A 14,007-nucleotide genomic window follows, 5' to 3' on the forward strand; every position below is an offset into this window, starting at 1 on the left:
CGGCTGATTGTCCTTTTATACTAAGTGAAAATCCAAGCACACTGCACTAGGCAGCCTGGACTCTGCTTCTCTGAATTGCCTGGACAGGACATTGTACTCTAGATATGAAAATATCCAGTTTCGAAGCACTGAAAAAACCACATCCTTCTTTGCAGTAGGATAATTTAAAATAAATTAGGAAAAAAATTAATATATGTGACGAAAAACTTCAATCAGAAGGTATTATTCAGGCCATTAATACTCACCTCTGGAACTCAGAAGCTAGATACTGTGCTAAGGTTTCTGTGAAATGGGCACCACCGATGTTATCATCAGTGTTTGTTGAAAGAACCCGATATATTCCACTGTTAACTTCCATGATGCTAAGAGATAAGGATGTTCCTCCAAGCTTAAACACCAAAATATTGCTTCAAGAGAAGATAAAGTAAGTTATCAGGGAATAACATTTTAAAACTAAGTTGGACATTAGAAGTCACTTAGTTTAATCACTTTAAGTTACAAATGAGGAAATAGAAAATCTCAGATGAATAACTAAGTTGTCTATAGTCACTTAGTGACAAATCAAGCCTAGAACTAAGATGTTCTGCATCCAAGTCACAGTTCTTTTTCACTTAGTCACGTGGGTACCACTGGATTCTTCTGAGTAAGGATTAAAAACACTAACTTTTCAAAGTAAATCAAGAGATTTGTGATTATAGTGAATTTTAAGAGAACTGAATATAGAAATTCTATGTGTTAATATTATGCAAGTAACTACTGCAATTGCATGTTCTATAGATATATGCAAAATTAGAAGCTAATTCCGCATTTTCCATGTATCAAAACTCATAATTTGATATTCCTACATTTATCTAAAAATAATTCTTCCTGGTGATTTACATGTATTTATTTATTTAACTGGGAGATACAAATAATGAGGTGAAACAATTATGTGAAATTCACACTGCATCTGAATTAACTTCTCTAAAGTTGAACGACTATCCGTTCTATTAAAACATGCTGACAGCTATATTAGGGAAAAGTACGTCCTAGTATTTCAACGTTAAAAGAAGTCTCAAAACCTCATGCTAAATTTCCCATCACCTGCCTGGTCAGATGTATATAAAAGTACCTATTGCTTGCAAACATGTCTAACAACTGGAATTGGTAGAAAAATCAGCAGTATCATAGCTTGAATTGGAACCTGGTCAGGCCTAGAATTTCCAAATCTTCCTCCAAAACAAGGACAAAATAAGGGCAATATGAGAAAGCCATAAAAGCTCAATCTTCCATTATGTTCTTTCTGTGCTTTCCTAGGACATCTTTCTCAACTATTTGAAAAACTCTAGGCAAGAGTCTGTTTTTCCAACCAGAAAGGTTGGGAATCACTCATTATGTAACAATCTTTACTGATACAATTGCTATAACCTAAAATGTTTTCTGTACTCAAAACTGAAAATGTGATTTTTACCTTTTTCCGGTAGGGGAGTCTTGTCCAATTCCGTAAGCAAGAAGAGCTGCAGATGGTTCGTGGATTAATCGCAAAACATTAAATCCAGCAGCTCTAGCTGCTTCTCTGTGAACAATTTGTTTTCAATGAATTTAATTTATCACATGTTCAATGCTACAGTCTATATTTTTAGAAATGCTCTGCTAAAGATTTTATACAAAAGCCACTAAGATTTCATAAGAACATGGCATATAATGATCAAACAAGAATATAGAAAACAAATGGATGACTATAAGAGATCACTTTCTGTTTAAAATTATAACGTTCAGAGCCCATTTTCTTGACAAAGAAAACAAAAAGCAAACATACTGAATAAGAGAAATAAAGCTCTCAAAAATGTCCATGCTAAAAAAAAAGTTCAAAAATGAGTCTTTTGGGCTCTCAGAGTCTAGGACAGATGTCCTGTCTTCATGCTATCCAGAACGCCCCCATTCAAAGTACTTGCCACATTTATCATTATGATCTTGTTAATTCTGTGACATCGTAAACCATGTCTTATTTATCTCTACTCAACCTTCAATACAGTGTGGCTTAAGCAGTAATCAATACACATTTATTGAATGAAAAACATGCCTATTCAAAAACTTTAGAAAGACAAACTTATAAAACACTTGAAATGTTCTAATTTCTTTAACCTAGTGTTCAGTTTTTAAAAGTAAGTAAGGCAATTCTCTGCCTCAGAAGCAACTTCAATGCCCGGAGCCTTGTGTGAAACTCTATCCTGCATAGCAAAGACATAAAAGCTCACCAATACATTTGCATAACGACCTGTAAAAACTAAATATAACTGGGCCGGGCGCGGTGGCTCAAGCCTGTAATCCCAGCACTTTGGGAGGCCGAGGCGGGTGGATCACGAGGTCGAGAGATCGAGACCATCTTGGTCAACATGGTGAAACCCCGTCTCTACTAAAAATACAAAAAACTAGCTGGGCGTGGTGGCGCGTGCCTGTAATCCCAACTACTTAGGAGGCTGAGGCAGGAGAATTGCCTGAGCCCAGGAGGCGGAGGTTGCGGTGAGCCGAGATCGCGCCATTGCACTCCAGCCTGGGTAACAAGAGCGAAACTCCGTCTCAAGGAAAAAAAAAAAAAAAAACTAAATATAACTTTTTTGTTTAGATGTTAAGATCTAAGGTGAAGAAATAATCACAAATATTTTCTAAAACTGTAACTTTAATTCCCATATAAACCTTAATTACAGAAAACTAAGGCTAAGTGATTCATAAATGTCAATTTAATATGTAATTTAAAATGTTTCCTATTGAAATACCTGAGGGTACACTATAATTTTATGTTCTCTTGGCATTTCTTTTTGAGACAGTCTTGCTGTTGCCCAATCTGGAGTGGAGTGGTGTGACTTTGGCTCACTGCAACGTCTGCTTCCTGGGTTCAGGTGATTCTCATGCCTCAGCCTCACGAGTAGCTGGGAGTATAGGTGCTGCCACCATGCCCAGCTAATTTTTGTATTTTAATAGAGACGGGGTTTTGCCACATTGGCTATGAACTCCTGACCTCACGTGATCCACCTGCCTCAGCCTCCCAAAGTGCTGGGATTACAGGCATGAGCCACTATGCCCGGTCTCTCGGCATTTCATAAAAAAAAAAATTAATTATCATTACACCTTACTAAGTTATTTACAAATAAATACATTCAAATATGTTACCTTTTACTAAATAGCAATTTTTGTGAAATTTGTCTTTCTTTTAATTAAGCCAGTAAGATAAACCCCATATACTTACCCAAGAGCATTTTTTTGCTTTTCTCCAAAATCAAATGGGACAGTAATAACTGCATCATTTGCATCTGAGCCCAATACAGAATGTGCCGTTTCTATATATGAAAAAATAGAAAATTCTGATGAAAAAAATGACAAGTGATATTTTAAGATTTATTAATTTATGACACAGCTCTCGCTAAACATATTTTCCAATGCACTTGCTTGCCCCGCTTTCCGCCTCATGTCAATTTTCTTCTCTGCGTTCTTAAATCATGAAGCACTTCTTGTGGTTTTGGTGATATCTTTTAGACACAGAACTAGCTTTCCAAAGAGCCTGGCTCTTAGGCTTCGGTGTTAACCATCTTCTAAATTAGAATGACTCCATGGAGAATGAGCTGCTAATGCATCCGTGTGAAGACACAACGTCATAATATTGGTTCCCTACATTTAAATAGGATGCCTTCCATCCCACGAGTTTTTAACATCATTCCAGGGCTGAAGGGAGCCTTATAAACAATCTATTCCAGAATTTCCCAAATTGTTTCACAGAATACCACTCACTCGGAGCCTTTGTCTAAACTGCTGATAAAAATGAGACCTACTTAATCTGCCTAAATTATTGCTTACAGTATATTGTCAATCTTGAAGTGCCACTATTCACCAAGCTTACTTGGCCACTAAATATGTTTTGAAAACTCTTATTTGGCCTAATCAATTTATATGACTTACAGTGAAATCAAAGGCAGGGAAGGCAAGGGCACAAAGCCAATTAGCATCCCAACCAGGTCTACGGTTTGTGTGTCCTTACTTATCTGTTCAATCACTGCTTCTCCCGAGATCTAAAAATACCTCTGACTTTTTTTTTAAGGTCAACTTTCAAAAGATCATTAAAGGTAACTGTCATATATCTTTTGCTCGATACCTTTCATTTTACTAAATATCAGTCTGGCAACATCTTCTGGGTTAACAAATTTTGTTTCTTCTCCAGTATAGATTTCATATCGTAATTTCCCATTTTTTTCAACGACCTATAAAATAAATTATAATTATGCTAAATAATTTTTAGTAACAGTGCAAAATTTTCAATCAACATTATATGTTATGACCTTGGTAATTACTCTGTATAACAGCGAAGCAATAATAGAACCATACTCACTAAACATTTACTTTCCGTGATATATTTCTGAGCTTGTGGATCATTGGAGCTGTCCATAAAGAAAGATAAAGATAGCTAAGTATTAAAATCAGTATTGGAGATATATAAAGTTTAAAGTACACTGTATTTCTCAATTATCATTGAACAAATATTAAAATATTAACAAAATTATTAAGCTGCTTATACTAAAAGTCTTCAAATGTTACAGAAGATAGAAATGGACTATTTATAAGGGTTACAGTAATTCTACTAAAGTGCTAATCTTTGCATTTAAAAGTAGCTTTCTTGTTCTGGCCTTGCTATTAATAGATGCTATAAATTTTGAAGTATTGTTTGTAATAGCCACAATTTTATACCATACTTTCACACCTATGATTCTGAAGACCCAACCACTGAGATGAAAGGTTGCGAACTAAGGGCAAACCACAGTAGCTAAGACCATCTTTGTTGCTTGGTTTCTGAACACACACCAACTCCAGAAACCAAAAGGATGAGCAAAACTAGGAATGTTGTTTATAGAAAGGTGTGGGGTACCGCAGATATGCATATGTAAACAGATTTAAGCAACTTATGCAGTCTACAAAATGTTTTCATGTACATTATTTCACCTTAGCCTCACAACACCTAAGTAGGGTGTGTCTAGCAGGTATTATTTCAGAGATAAAGTGCTTCAGAGTGGGGCAATGACTTAGAAGCTAACAAGGAGCAGAGCCAGTAGGTTAGAACAGTTATTCTCTATCAGGCTGCTACTGTTCATACTTTACCAGGTTGCCTCCTACTAATCTTGTATATGATCATAGTACTTCTGTTCCTTGAGCAGATACAGAAATCTCTGATTCTTGGCTTAATGTCATCTAGAAATTAAGATAAAATAGACTCGTACCCTTCCATTAAACCCTTCTTCCAAGGACCTGTGACTACTCTCTTTGGAGGCCAGCCTTAAATGTTTAATAAGAGAAGTTGAAAATTAATAGTGGCTAGTTGCTGAAGGGTTAACAGAGCATCTAGGGACATTAATTTGTTAAGAGGCAGGGAAGGCCTGGTGTGGTGGCTTACACCTGTAATCTCAGTACTTTGGGAGGCTGAGGCAGGTCGACTACCAGGTTAGGACTTCAAGACCAGCCTGACCAAAATGGTGAAACCCTATCTCTACTAAAAATACAAAAATTAGCTGGGCATGGTGGCACACCTGTAATCCCAGCTACTTGGGAGGCTGAGGCAGGTGAATTGCTTGAATCCGTGAGGTGAGGTTGCAGTAAGCTGAGATCACACCACTGTACTGCAGCCTGGGTAAGAGAGGGAGACTCTGTCTCAAATTAAAAAAAAAAAAGAAAAAAGAAAAAAGAAAAAAAAATGGCAGGCAAAAGGGGTTTAAAATGGACTAATTTTGCCTAGAATTCTGAAATACATGCAGGTTCCTCATACTTCCTTCTCTATCACCCAAGGTATCAACAGGACAGGAGATAACTAAGTAGCTTGCCCAAAGTCACACAGCTAACTAATGGCATGATTGGCTGCCATCCAGACCTTCAATACAAAGTTCAGTATTCTTTCCGTTAAACTCTTTGCTTCTTTCTCTTCCTAAGCTCAGTATTTAATATTAACTATATCCCAAACACTTTACGAGTAGGAAAAAAAAGATAAAGTTTGTTTTAAAGGAGTATATATTTAAGACATTATGGGTTTTGCACCAATATTAGAATTTCTAGTTCTATTTCCTTTAAATTTAAGTCAACCAGGACAATTTACACTATTATGTAAATTGTGGCTCATAGTGGGTTTTGCACCAATATTAGAATTTCAGCATGACACTAGTTCTATTTCCTTTAGAATTTAAGTCAACAAGGACAATTTACACTATTATGTGTAGGCTGTCTACCACTTAGACAACAGAATGTACCAGCAAGGATATTTTACGGAATTTACAGAACTCTTAGAAATTGAAAATTATTTCTCAATTGCCGTATGAAAAGGGCTGCCGTCATCTGAAGACAGAAAGCACATGTAGCTCCAAAGGCCACAGACAGGCAAGACACTTAGCAGAAAAGAAAAAAGCAATGCAGAGAATGGAGGCAACAAAGGATCAAAGACATCATAATAAAGTAGTGGACTGACCCATAACCACATACAAGTGAAAACTTTATTTGCTCATACCAGGATTACTGAACAGAAAAACAAAGGTGGTGGGAAGTTGTTATACATAGCACCTTATTTACATGATGGCCTTCAGGAGGCACAGTTAATCCTATGGTTGTGTATCACTCGTGCTCCAGGGTCTTTCCCCTACTCATTACATGACAGTGCCTGACACATCTGAAAGTGCTCATATATTCATCTGTTCCTTTGATCCTCACAACACCCCTGTGAGGTAGGTAGGACAATTATGAGTTTCCTACTTTATAAATGAGGAACCTGAGTTACGGAATGCTGGAAAGGGGGGTTCAGGTAGTAACGGTTCGGTCCACCACACAGGCAGATTCCTGGTTGTTTGCTTTCTTGCCCACTCTCTCCCTGTATTGCAATTTCCCTCCCCCTAATATTTTCAGCCCATTTTTCTGTTTACTTATTCAAGACCTTTCCATTGACTTTTATTCCCACATTAAGGTTACTTTACCCATTGAATTTTACAATACTATGTCCAAACTTTAATTCCATTTCTCTTCTTCAGCACCCCTTTCATCTCAAAGAAATTCCTGTCTATGTACTTTGCTACCATTAATAGATTTACAGAATACAGGTCTAACTCTCTTTCAAGTACTTCAGTATTTCCAGAAAATCTACCTAACTACCTATAATTGACACATATCTTTCCATATAGTCGCCTAAGACAATTGAGAAAAGGAATATAGCTGTAGCTATTTTAATGTCTTAAATATATGCTCCTTTAAAGCAAAGAGTCTGTATGTCTGGTGTGGTGCTTACAAGTTTATGAGCACATTAATGAATATTAATACCACAAAATGCTAGAATTGTTACCAGTATTTGAAATATACATATGCTCCTGTGACAGAAAATATTACAATTTAAATTTCACTTTCATGTTGTCTTTTATCATGCTATTTCAAACTTTCAGAGCTGGAAGGTACTAGTACAAAAAAAAATCATCTACTACAAATCCCTCAATCTGGAGATGAAGAAATTGAGGCATGAATTGGCCAGGCACAGTGGCTCACACCTGTAATCTCAGTACTCTGGGAGGCCAAGGTGGGCAGATCACCTGAGGTCAGGAATTTGAGACTAGCCTGGCCAACATGGTGAAACCTTGTGCCTACTAAAAATACAAAAATTAGCACATATTTGTAATCCCAGCTACTTGGAAGGCTGAGGCAGGAGAATCAGTTGAACCTGGGAAACAGATGCTGCAGTGAGCCGAGACTACACCACTGCACTCTAGCCTGGACAACATAGTGAGAGTCTGTCTCAAAAAAATAAAAAAAATAAAAAATAAAAATAGAAAAGGGCAAGTGATTTGCCTGATGAAACAAACTGTGACAGGATTCGCGAAAGTCCAGGAATTCTAACTAGATTCCAGCACATTCTACCACGCCAGCTGCCTCACACCTCCACCCCTGCGTTGGCATAGCAGCCCGCTTGCCGTCTACTCATGGTTCTGGGTATGTTTCTACTGCTGCTCCGACCATTTCTCCACCCAAGTGCATTTCCAACATTTAGCTAAGCACTCGAGCTTACAAAAATAGAAAATAAACCCTCTCTCAACGTGCCCACTCTTTTTTCATTTTTCCAGCTTCTAGACTATGGGAAAACTTTTAAATCCCAAAGATTCCTATCTGTATTCCAAAAAGTACTGAGTAAACCACTGAAAGCTTTAAGTTAGTTTAATAACAGACAATAATGGCTGCCCTTCTAGAGTAAATCGAAAGTGTCACTTACCACCTTCATCTCTTCCGAAGTGTGTCTAGGGGAGGGGAGGGGACTCGTTCTGTTCAGGGCTAGTGCTTAAAAGAAGTCATCTATTGCAGACAATCTTTATCCACACCATCCCCTACCCTTCCCAAAGTCAAAGGCGGAAACAAAGCTTTTCTCTTCTACCAGATGCCAACAACTACACAAACTTCTGTCTACAACATCTGAGGAAAAGTAACCTTGGAAAGCTCCGTAAAAGCAAAGTTTTCTAGGGCTTGCCCTGTATAACCTGCTAGACAAAAAAATAACAGAAAAGAATGAAATCAGCTAAAAGCAGATTGGAAACTGATATAATCTGAATTGTTTCTACAATGTTCAAAAGGCAACTGAAATTTAAAAGATGTAACTTAGGCATCTAAAGGGACCCAAATAGTATGAAATGCAAAGAATTTTCTTACATTTAATATTGTGTAAAACGGCCAATGTTTTATATTGAAGATTATCGCTATAAACCATAACACACTATAGTGGGTCCCTGTCACTTCTTATTTCCTTATATTGCTAGAAGACTAAGAACCAGTAAAACGAAGGAGAGAAAGTGGTTTGACTATTAAAAGAGTGCTTGCTAGTAGATATGTCAGAGAGACAGCAGTGGAAACGTACGAGATTAAGGTGCAAATACGGGTTGTGCCTATACAAGTCTAATGAGCCACACAGGGATTTTAAAAATTAAGATTTCAAACTCCATGAAGCAATCAAGTTAAACCAGGAAAGATTCAAGCAATGAAGTCACAGTATACATCCACACTCCCGTATCTTGTAAACTAATGTGCCTTACCTCAGCCAAGGCCATATGCATCAATAACTTGAATGTGTATAGTGCTTTTAAACTTTTAAACTTTCACATCTGTGAGTCATGTGATCCTCACAACAACCCTGTGAGGTAGGCAGGGCAGGAGTTATTATTGATTCCCATTTTACAGACGAAGAAACCGCTGGAGAGAGGTAAACTAAACTGCTTCACATCTGTGACAAAGCTAGGACAAACCAGCTCTCTAGAACTTGGCCACCCCTTGCGTTTCTGAAAGGTCTTCCATTTGGTGGAGAATCTTGGGAAAACGAACTAGTAAGTATAGTCATACTATGTGGATAATAATGGTTCATCCATGTTTCTTTTCTGAGGATACAGAAAAGGAGCCAGGGATTCAGAAGGCAGGTTTTGGAACTAGACTTCTACGATTTTAGGAAACAGAGCCTTTTGTAATCAGTTCCTAAGTTTTGGTATTTGAAATCAACCTCTGAAGCAATTTTTCAAGGCCTAGCTGAAAAGCACCAGTTGCCTCTTCCACTGCTGTCGCCAAACGTCTGACTGCGAGGACAGCATCCCTGCGGAGCTCATTGGCAGTGTCTTGCTGAGCACTGGCCTCCTCACCAATAGCAATCAGCCTGTCCAGTTTTTCTTCCTCCCGCTTTGAGAGTTCTCGTGCCAATCGCCTGTTTTCTGCCAACTCAGCTGCGATAGTTCTGGCCACTGACCGCCTTCTTCGCCTTGCCCACCTTGGAGGGGGCTCACTGGTCAAGGGCCTATCCCCACCAGAAACAAAACCGGCTCTGGAAGAGAAGACTGGAGTCTGCGGAGTGGAGGCTACCCCAGGAGTGCTGTGGCTGGTGCTGGTGCAGGGACTGGGCTCCCCGGACACACCCAGTCTGGCCATGGGGCTGCTCTGACAGGGAGCAACTGTACCTCTGAAAAGGTTGTGGGAGCTGCTGTAGCTGGGGGTCCCTTGAGAGCACCCTGAAAAACAAAGCAACAATGTTGCAAAGAGGACATTCCTGCTAAGGGAATGTTTGAAGCCAGCAGCAGAGCTGAGAGACAATTATAAAACTATGGTTGTTCCTGGAAAGGCCTCTTTCCACCAGGGACTGGGGAATCCATTTCCTTAATCTGAACATTTTGGTCTGTTTAATTTCACCTCTAAAACTTCTCCCTTGCCTTCCTGAACCCCTTTGTACATAGCTAGCTATCCAGCCCACTCTAGACCTCCAAGTTCCTAACTACCCATTACAAACAATGCCAGAACTAGTTTGGGTCTAAAGAGCATTTCTAGGTTTAAAGAGGTCTAATATCTTATGTAGCTAGGGGCATAGGTTTCGAAAACCTGGAGCCCTTGAGTTCAGTATTAGGTTTTCAAAAAGGTGGTGGGACAGAATGAGGCAGAAACAGGAACTATGCTGAAGAGGACAATATCCAGACACAGCTTTTTAGAGCCACGTGACTCTAGGACCCAAATCCTTCACATGCTTGGGAGTTACCTGCACCCGAGGATTCATCCCAGGAGTCCTCAAGGTCACTGGTTTCTCGTATCCGGTCACTGATTCTTAGCTGACAATCCTCATCTGATTCCTTAACTGTTTTCAAGATAGGCTGATGATCAGCTGCCTGAGTCCTTTTAGATTTTAGAATGCTGGTTCCCTCTTCCCCTGGGGCATCAGAGGCCACAAAGTTCTGATCACAGTGCTTGGCCCAAGCAGCATCCTCCATTAAGTTGTCTGGGTCAGTCACTATCTGATTTCGGAGAAGCTGATCCAATGTATCATAAAATGGACAGTGTGGTGGCTCACCCATACTTGTCGCATGGGCAACATAGGCCTTTAAATATAATGCCTTCAGCACTTTAAACTTGGAGCGGCACTGACGTTCGGTGCGGCGGAAGCCCTCCTGCTGCATTCGTTTAGACACAGCCTGATAGACATCTGCATTGTGATGCACAGTCTGGAGGCGCTGAATATACTCTGCCTCGCCTAGTATGGAGAGAAGAGTTCGTGTCTCCTGTCTGGACCACCGGATGCCCGCGCTGCTATTGGCACTGGCCATTGTGGGTTGGGAAGGAGGGCTGGGCAGCTTCTGGACAGCAAGGTGCAAGTCTGAAGGTGTGGGGAAGCTCTGTGTGCTCTCAGGATATCTCCAGGAGCCAGCTGGTTCTTCCCCGTCAGGGATAATTGCTGAGAAGCCAGGTCCAAGGACCGAATTTCTGGCTGGAAGGCCACAGGGGAATCAGAGTTACAGGAAGGGTGTAAGGATAATTTTGGCAGCAAGTTAAGTGGTGCTACCTGTGTGTAGGTCATAAATAGGCACGAGGCAAAGACTGAAAAAGCCCAACTTTGGGAGTTCACCAAAGGTAGACACCACACCAAGGACTTAATGACTTGGTAACAAAAGGGCCAAATGCTTCCATGGCTGAGAGTTGGCACAACAATGGATCTGTAAAAATCACCCTTGTCTGGTGAGTAAATAGGCTGAGAGGGAAAAAAATCACCTGGACCACAGGCAGCTAAGTACAGGAGTCCAAGCATGACCACACCATAGCAATCTGAAAAATGCTCAGCCTTCACTAATCACAGCACACCGCAGCTCTGTGTTACCCATCTGACTGTCACAATGGGCCAGAAAAGTGAGTTTAAGCTGCTCTGCTAATACAAAGCTTTCTTGAACAATATGGCAGAAGACAGCCACGTCATTACTCTAACCATCAGCCCCCACCCACCACAAAGCAGCACAAAAGAAACAGGAACATATTGTTGGCTACCAGCGGAGCGATCTAAGGAAATGTTCTGGATCTGGACTATATCAATGTGAGCATCTTGGTTGTGATATTGCACTATAGTTTTGCAAGACGTAACCACGGGGAGAAGTGGTGAATCCAGTACTGTAATGAGTTTAATGTCTCTGCATTATTTCTTACACAGCAGCATGGGAAACCACAATTCATTCAAAAAGTTTAATTAAAAAACAAACATATTGTTGGCTGCTCGGTGATTCCGGCTTTAAGACCCATTTACAACTCTTTTTTTAGGCTTTATGATATGAAAATACTTGACATCAACTTATATTTAATATTCAGTACTAAGTTCTGTCAATAGGTAAAAGGATATGGGGATATATTTATTGTCAGGAAATACTGAATTATCTCTAAACAACTATAGTTTTTGGCTTAGTACACAAATATCCTAAGGAAAAAGATTAATATCAAGTTCAATTTAATTGAACACAGGTAAGAGATAAAAAATATTATAAAAGAAATAAATTTTAAATTTAATCTCCAATATCCAAATTCTAAATCAATACCAGGACATTTTTACTTAAATTCTCACTACAAAAAAATTGAAAGAAAGAATCTGGGGCAGAGGGTGAGGAAATATGACCTGCAGTCTTATCCAGTTTACCCTGAAAATAATGCAACAATTTCTTTGTACCTTGGTTTTCTCATCTATAAATGGACAACGATAGTATTTGCCCTGCCAATTTTATAAGGATGCTGAGAGGATTAAATAGATGTGAAAGCACTTTGAAAATTTAAAAACACTCTATCAAGCATTACTACAGTAGTGAAAAGGAAAACCCCTAATTATTATAGCAATCTATAATTTGAGGAGACAGAAGTCTGGGGAAGCAAGCCTCTTCTAATCTTAAAAAAAACTTAATTAAAGTTACAACAGATGATTAATCTGATTCTTACATAAGACATTAATTTAGCTGTTACTCTAATGATTAAATTTGTAAGTCATTGGGAAAAGTCGATTCCCAGAAAGTGTCACAAGAGATCCTGAGGAAGAAAATCAATAGTGTCTACAGAAATTATAAACAATTGTAATATATTCCGCAAAATTCAACCACATTGCCAAAAAGTCTTCAAATTCTCTGAAATCCTCTTAGTTAAAAAAATCTAAAAACATGAAAAATCCAAATTACTACCTCTGAATAACACAAATTACCAAAATTAAATGAACGTTGGCATTTATCAATACTAACAGACTTGTCAGCAAGAAACTAACGTCTGAGTGACTCCCACACTGGAGAAGATCCAACACTAATAATCAAAAGAAACAGCCTACTGGGGGTACTCTCTGTAATGACTCAGTCATAAAAAGCAATGAGAAAACAAACTATGCTGTTTCTAGTTTCATTTCACATTAAGCTGAGAATTTATAAACACATATCTATTACCATATTTGAAAGTATCATTTGATTCCATACCTTCTGCCCAGGATCTGCTTTACTTTCATTACAGTATTTGAAATATTTCTTATTCTATTTTGTTTTGCTGCCAATCCAACAATCTGAAAAAAAAAAAAAAAAAAACATATATATATATAAAACAATGCATGTAATTTTAAATTATTTTGAAAGTACAAAAATGAGGGGACTAGTACCTCTTCATTTGCTGAGTAAGCAACAACAGCTGGAGTAACTCGGTCACCGGCATCATTTGCAACCACACCAGCCCGGCCATCCTAGAGAAGAAAACACAACTATATTAGTTCTGTTGAAATGAAATACAGTCTCATTAGATGTATTCAGACATGTGTGCACCAGTGTTACTTTGCCATCTGTGTGGAAAGAAATACTGCTCTATTAATATTTTTAATTTGCAGATTTAATTACCATTTAATTTCCTAGTTTTTAGAGAAGGCCTATAATTCCATGAAGAACTGCTTCATGGTTTCATTCTGCTAAGTCAACAATTGAATCAAAAGTAATAATAACCTTTCTGTACACAAGACGAAGCCTGTTATTAGGTTACCTTTCCTACTTCTCTACTTACCATTTCTTTTTTCTTTTTTCTTTTTTTTTTTTTTTTGTGACAGAGTCTTGCTCTGTGTCCCAGGCTGGAGTGCGGATTGCAGTGGCGGATCTCGGCTCACTGCAACCTCCGTCTCCCGGGTTCAACTGATTCTCATCCCTGAGCCTCCTGAGCAGTTGGGATTACACGCCTGGCTAATTT

General features: G+C 38.8%; 2 protein-coding genes across 3 annotated transcripts in view; both read right to left on the reverse strand.

Moving 5' to 3' along the window:
- The window catches only part of HSPA14 (heat shock protein family A (Hsp70) member 14), a 32,809-nt gene that overhangs the window by 17,687 nt on the left and 1,115 nt on the right, over positions 1-14,007 (reverse strand). The window contains exons 2-8 of the mRNA XM_003930625.3: positions 13,436-13,516; positions 13,260-13,342; positions 4,361-4,409; positions 4,127-4,232; positions 3,227-3,317; positions 1,451-1,555; positions 246-407 (exon numbers count right to left, since the gene is read on the reverse strand). Coding sequence (XP_003930674.1) covers positions 246-407; positions 1,451-1,555; positions 3,227-3,317; positions 4,127-4,232; positions 4,361-4,409; positions 13,260-13,342; positions 13,436-13,516 — 677 coding nt within the window. The remainder of the gene's footprint in view (positions 1-245; positions 408-1,450; positions 1,556-3,226; positions 3,318-4,126; positions 4,233-4,360; positions 4,410-13,259; positions 13,343-13,435; positions 13,517-14,007) is intronic.
- MSANTD7 (Myb/SANT DNA binding domain containing 7) lies at positions 6,483-13,339 on the reverse strand. Of its 2 annotated transcripts, none has more exons than XM_074405003.1 (2): positions 13,260-13,339; positions 6,483-10,019 (listed from the first exon to the last, which is right to left on the reverse strand). In XM_074405003.1, the coding sequence occupies exon 2, from the start codon at positions 9,937-9,939 to the stop codon at positions 9,496-9,498; it is 444 nt and encodes a 147-aa protein (XP_074261104.1). In that variant the 5' UTR covers positions 9,940-10,019; positions 13,260-13,339; the 3' UTR covers positions 6,483-9,495. The 2 variants fall into 2 exon arrangements, with proteins under 2 accessions (XP_074261104.1, XP_074261103.1); XM_074405002.1 differs by lacking the exon at positions 13,260-13,339 and adding an exon at positions 10,538-13,253.

The sequence above is a fragment of the Saimiri boliviensis genome, chromosome 8, assembly GCF_048565385.1.
Source record: "Saimiri boliviensis isolate mSaiBol1 chromosome 8, mSaiBol1.pri, whole genome shotgun sequence".
Classification (NCBI taxonomy): domain Eukaryota; kingdom Metazoa; phylum Chordata; class Mammalia; order Primates; family Cebidae; genus Saimiri; species Saimiri boliviensis.

Coding starts and splice junctions, on each gene's coding strand:
- MSANTD7 (XM_074405002.1), bottom strand. CDS start 11,099: ATGGCCAGTGCCAATAGCAGCGCGGGCATCCGGTGGTCCAGACAGGAG. Junction 10,020..10,537: donor GGATGAATCCTCGGGTGCAG/GTAACTCCCAAG, acceptor TTTGTTTTTCAG/GGTGCTCTCAAGGGACCCCC.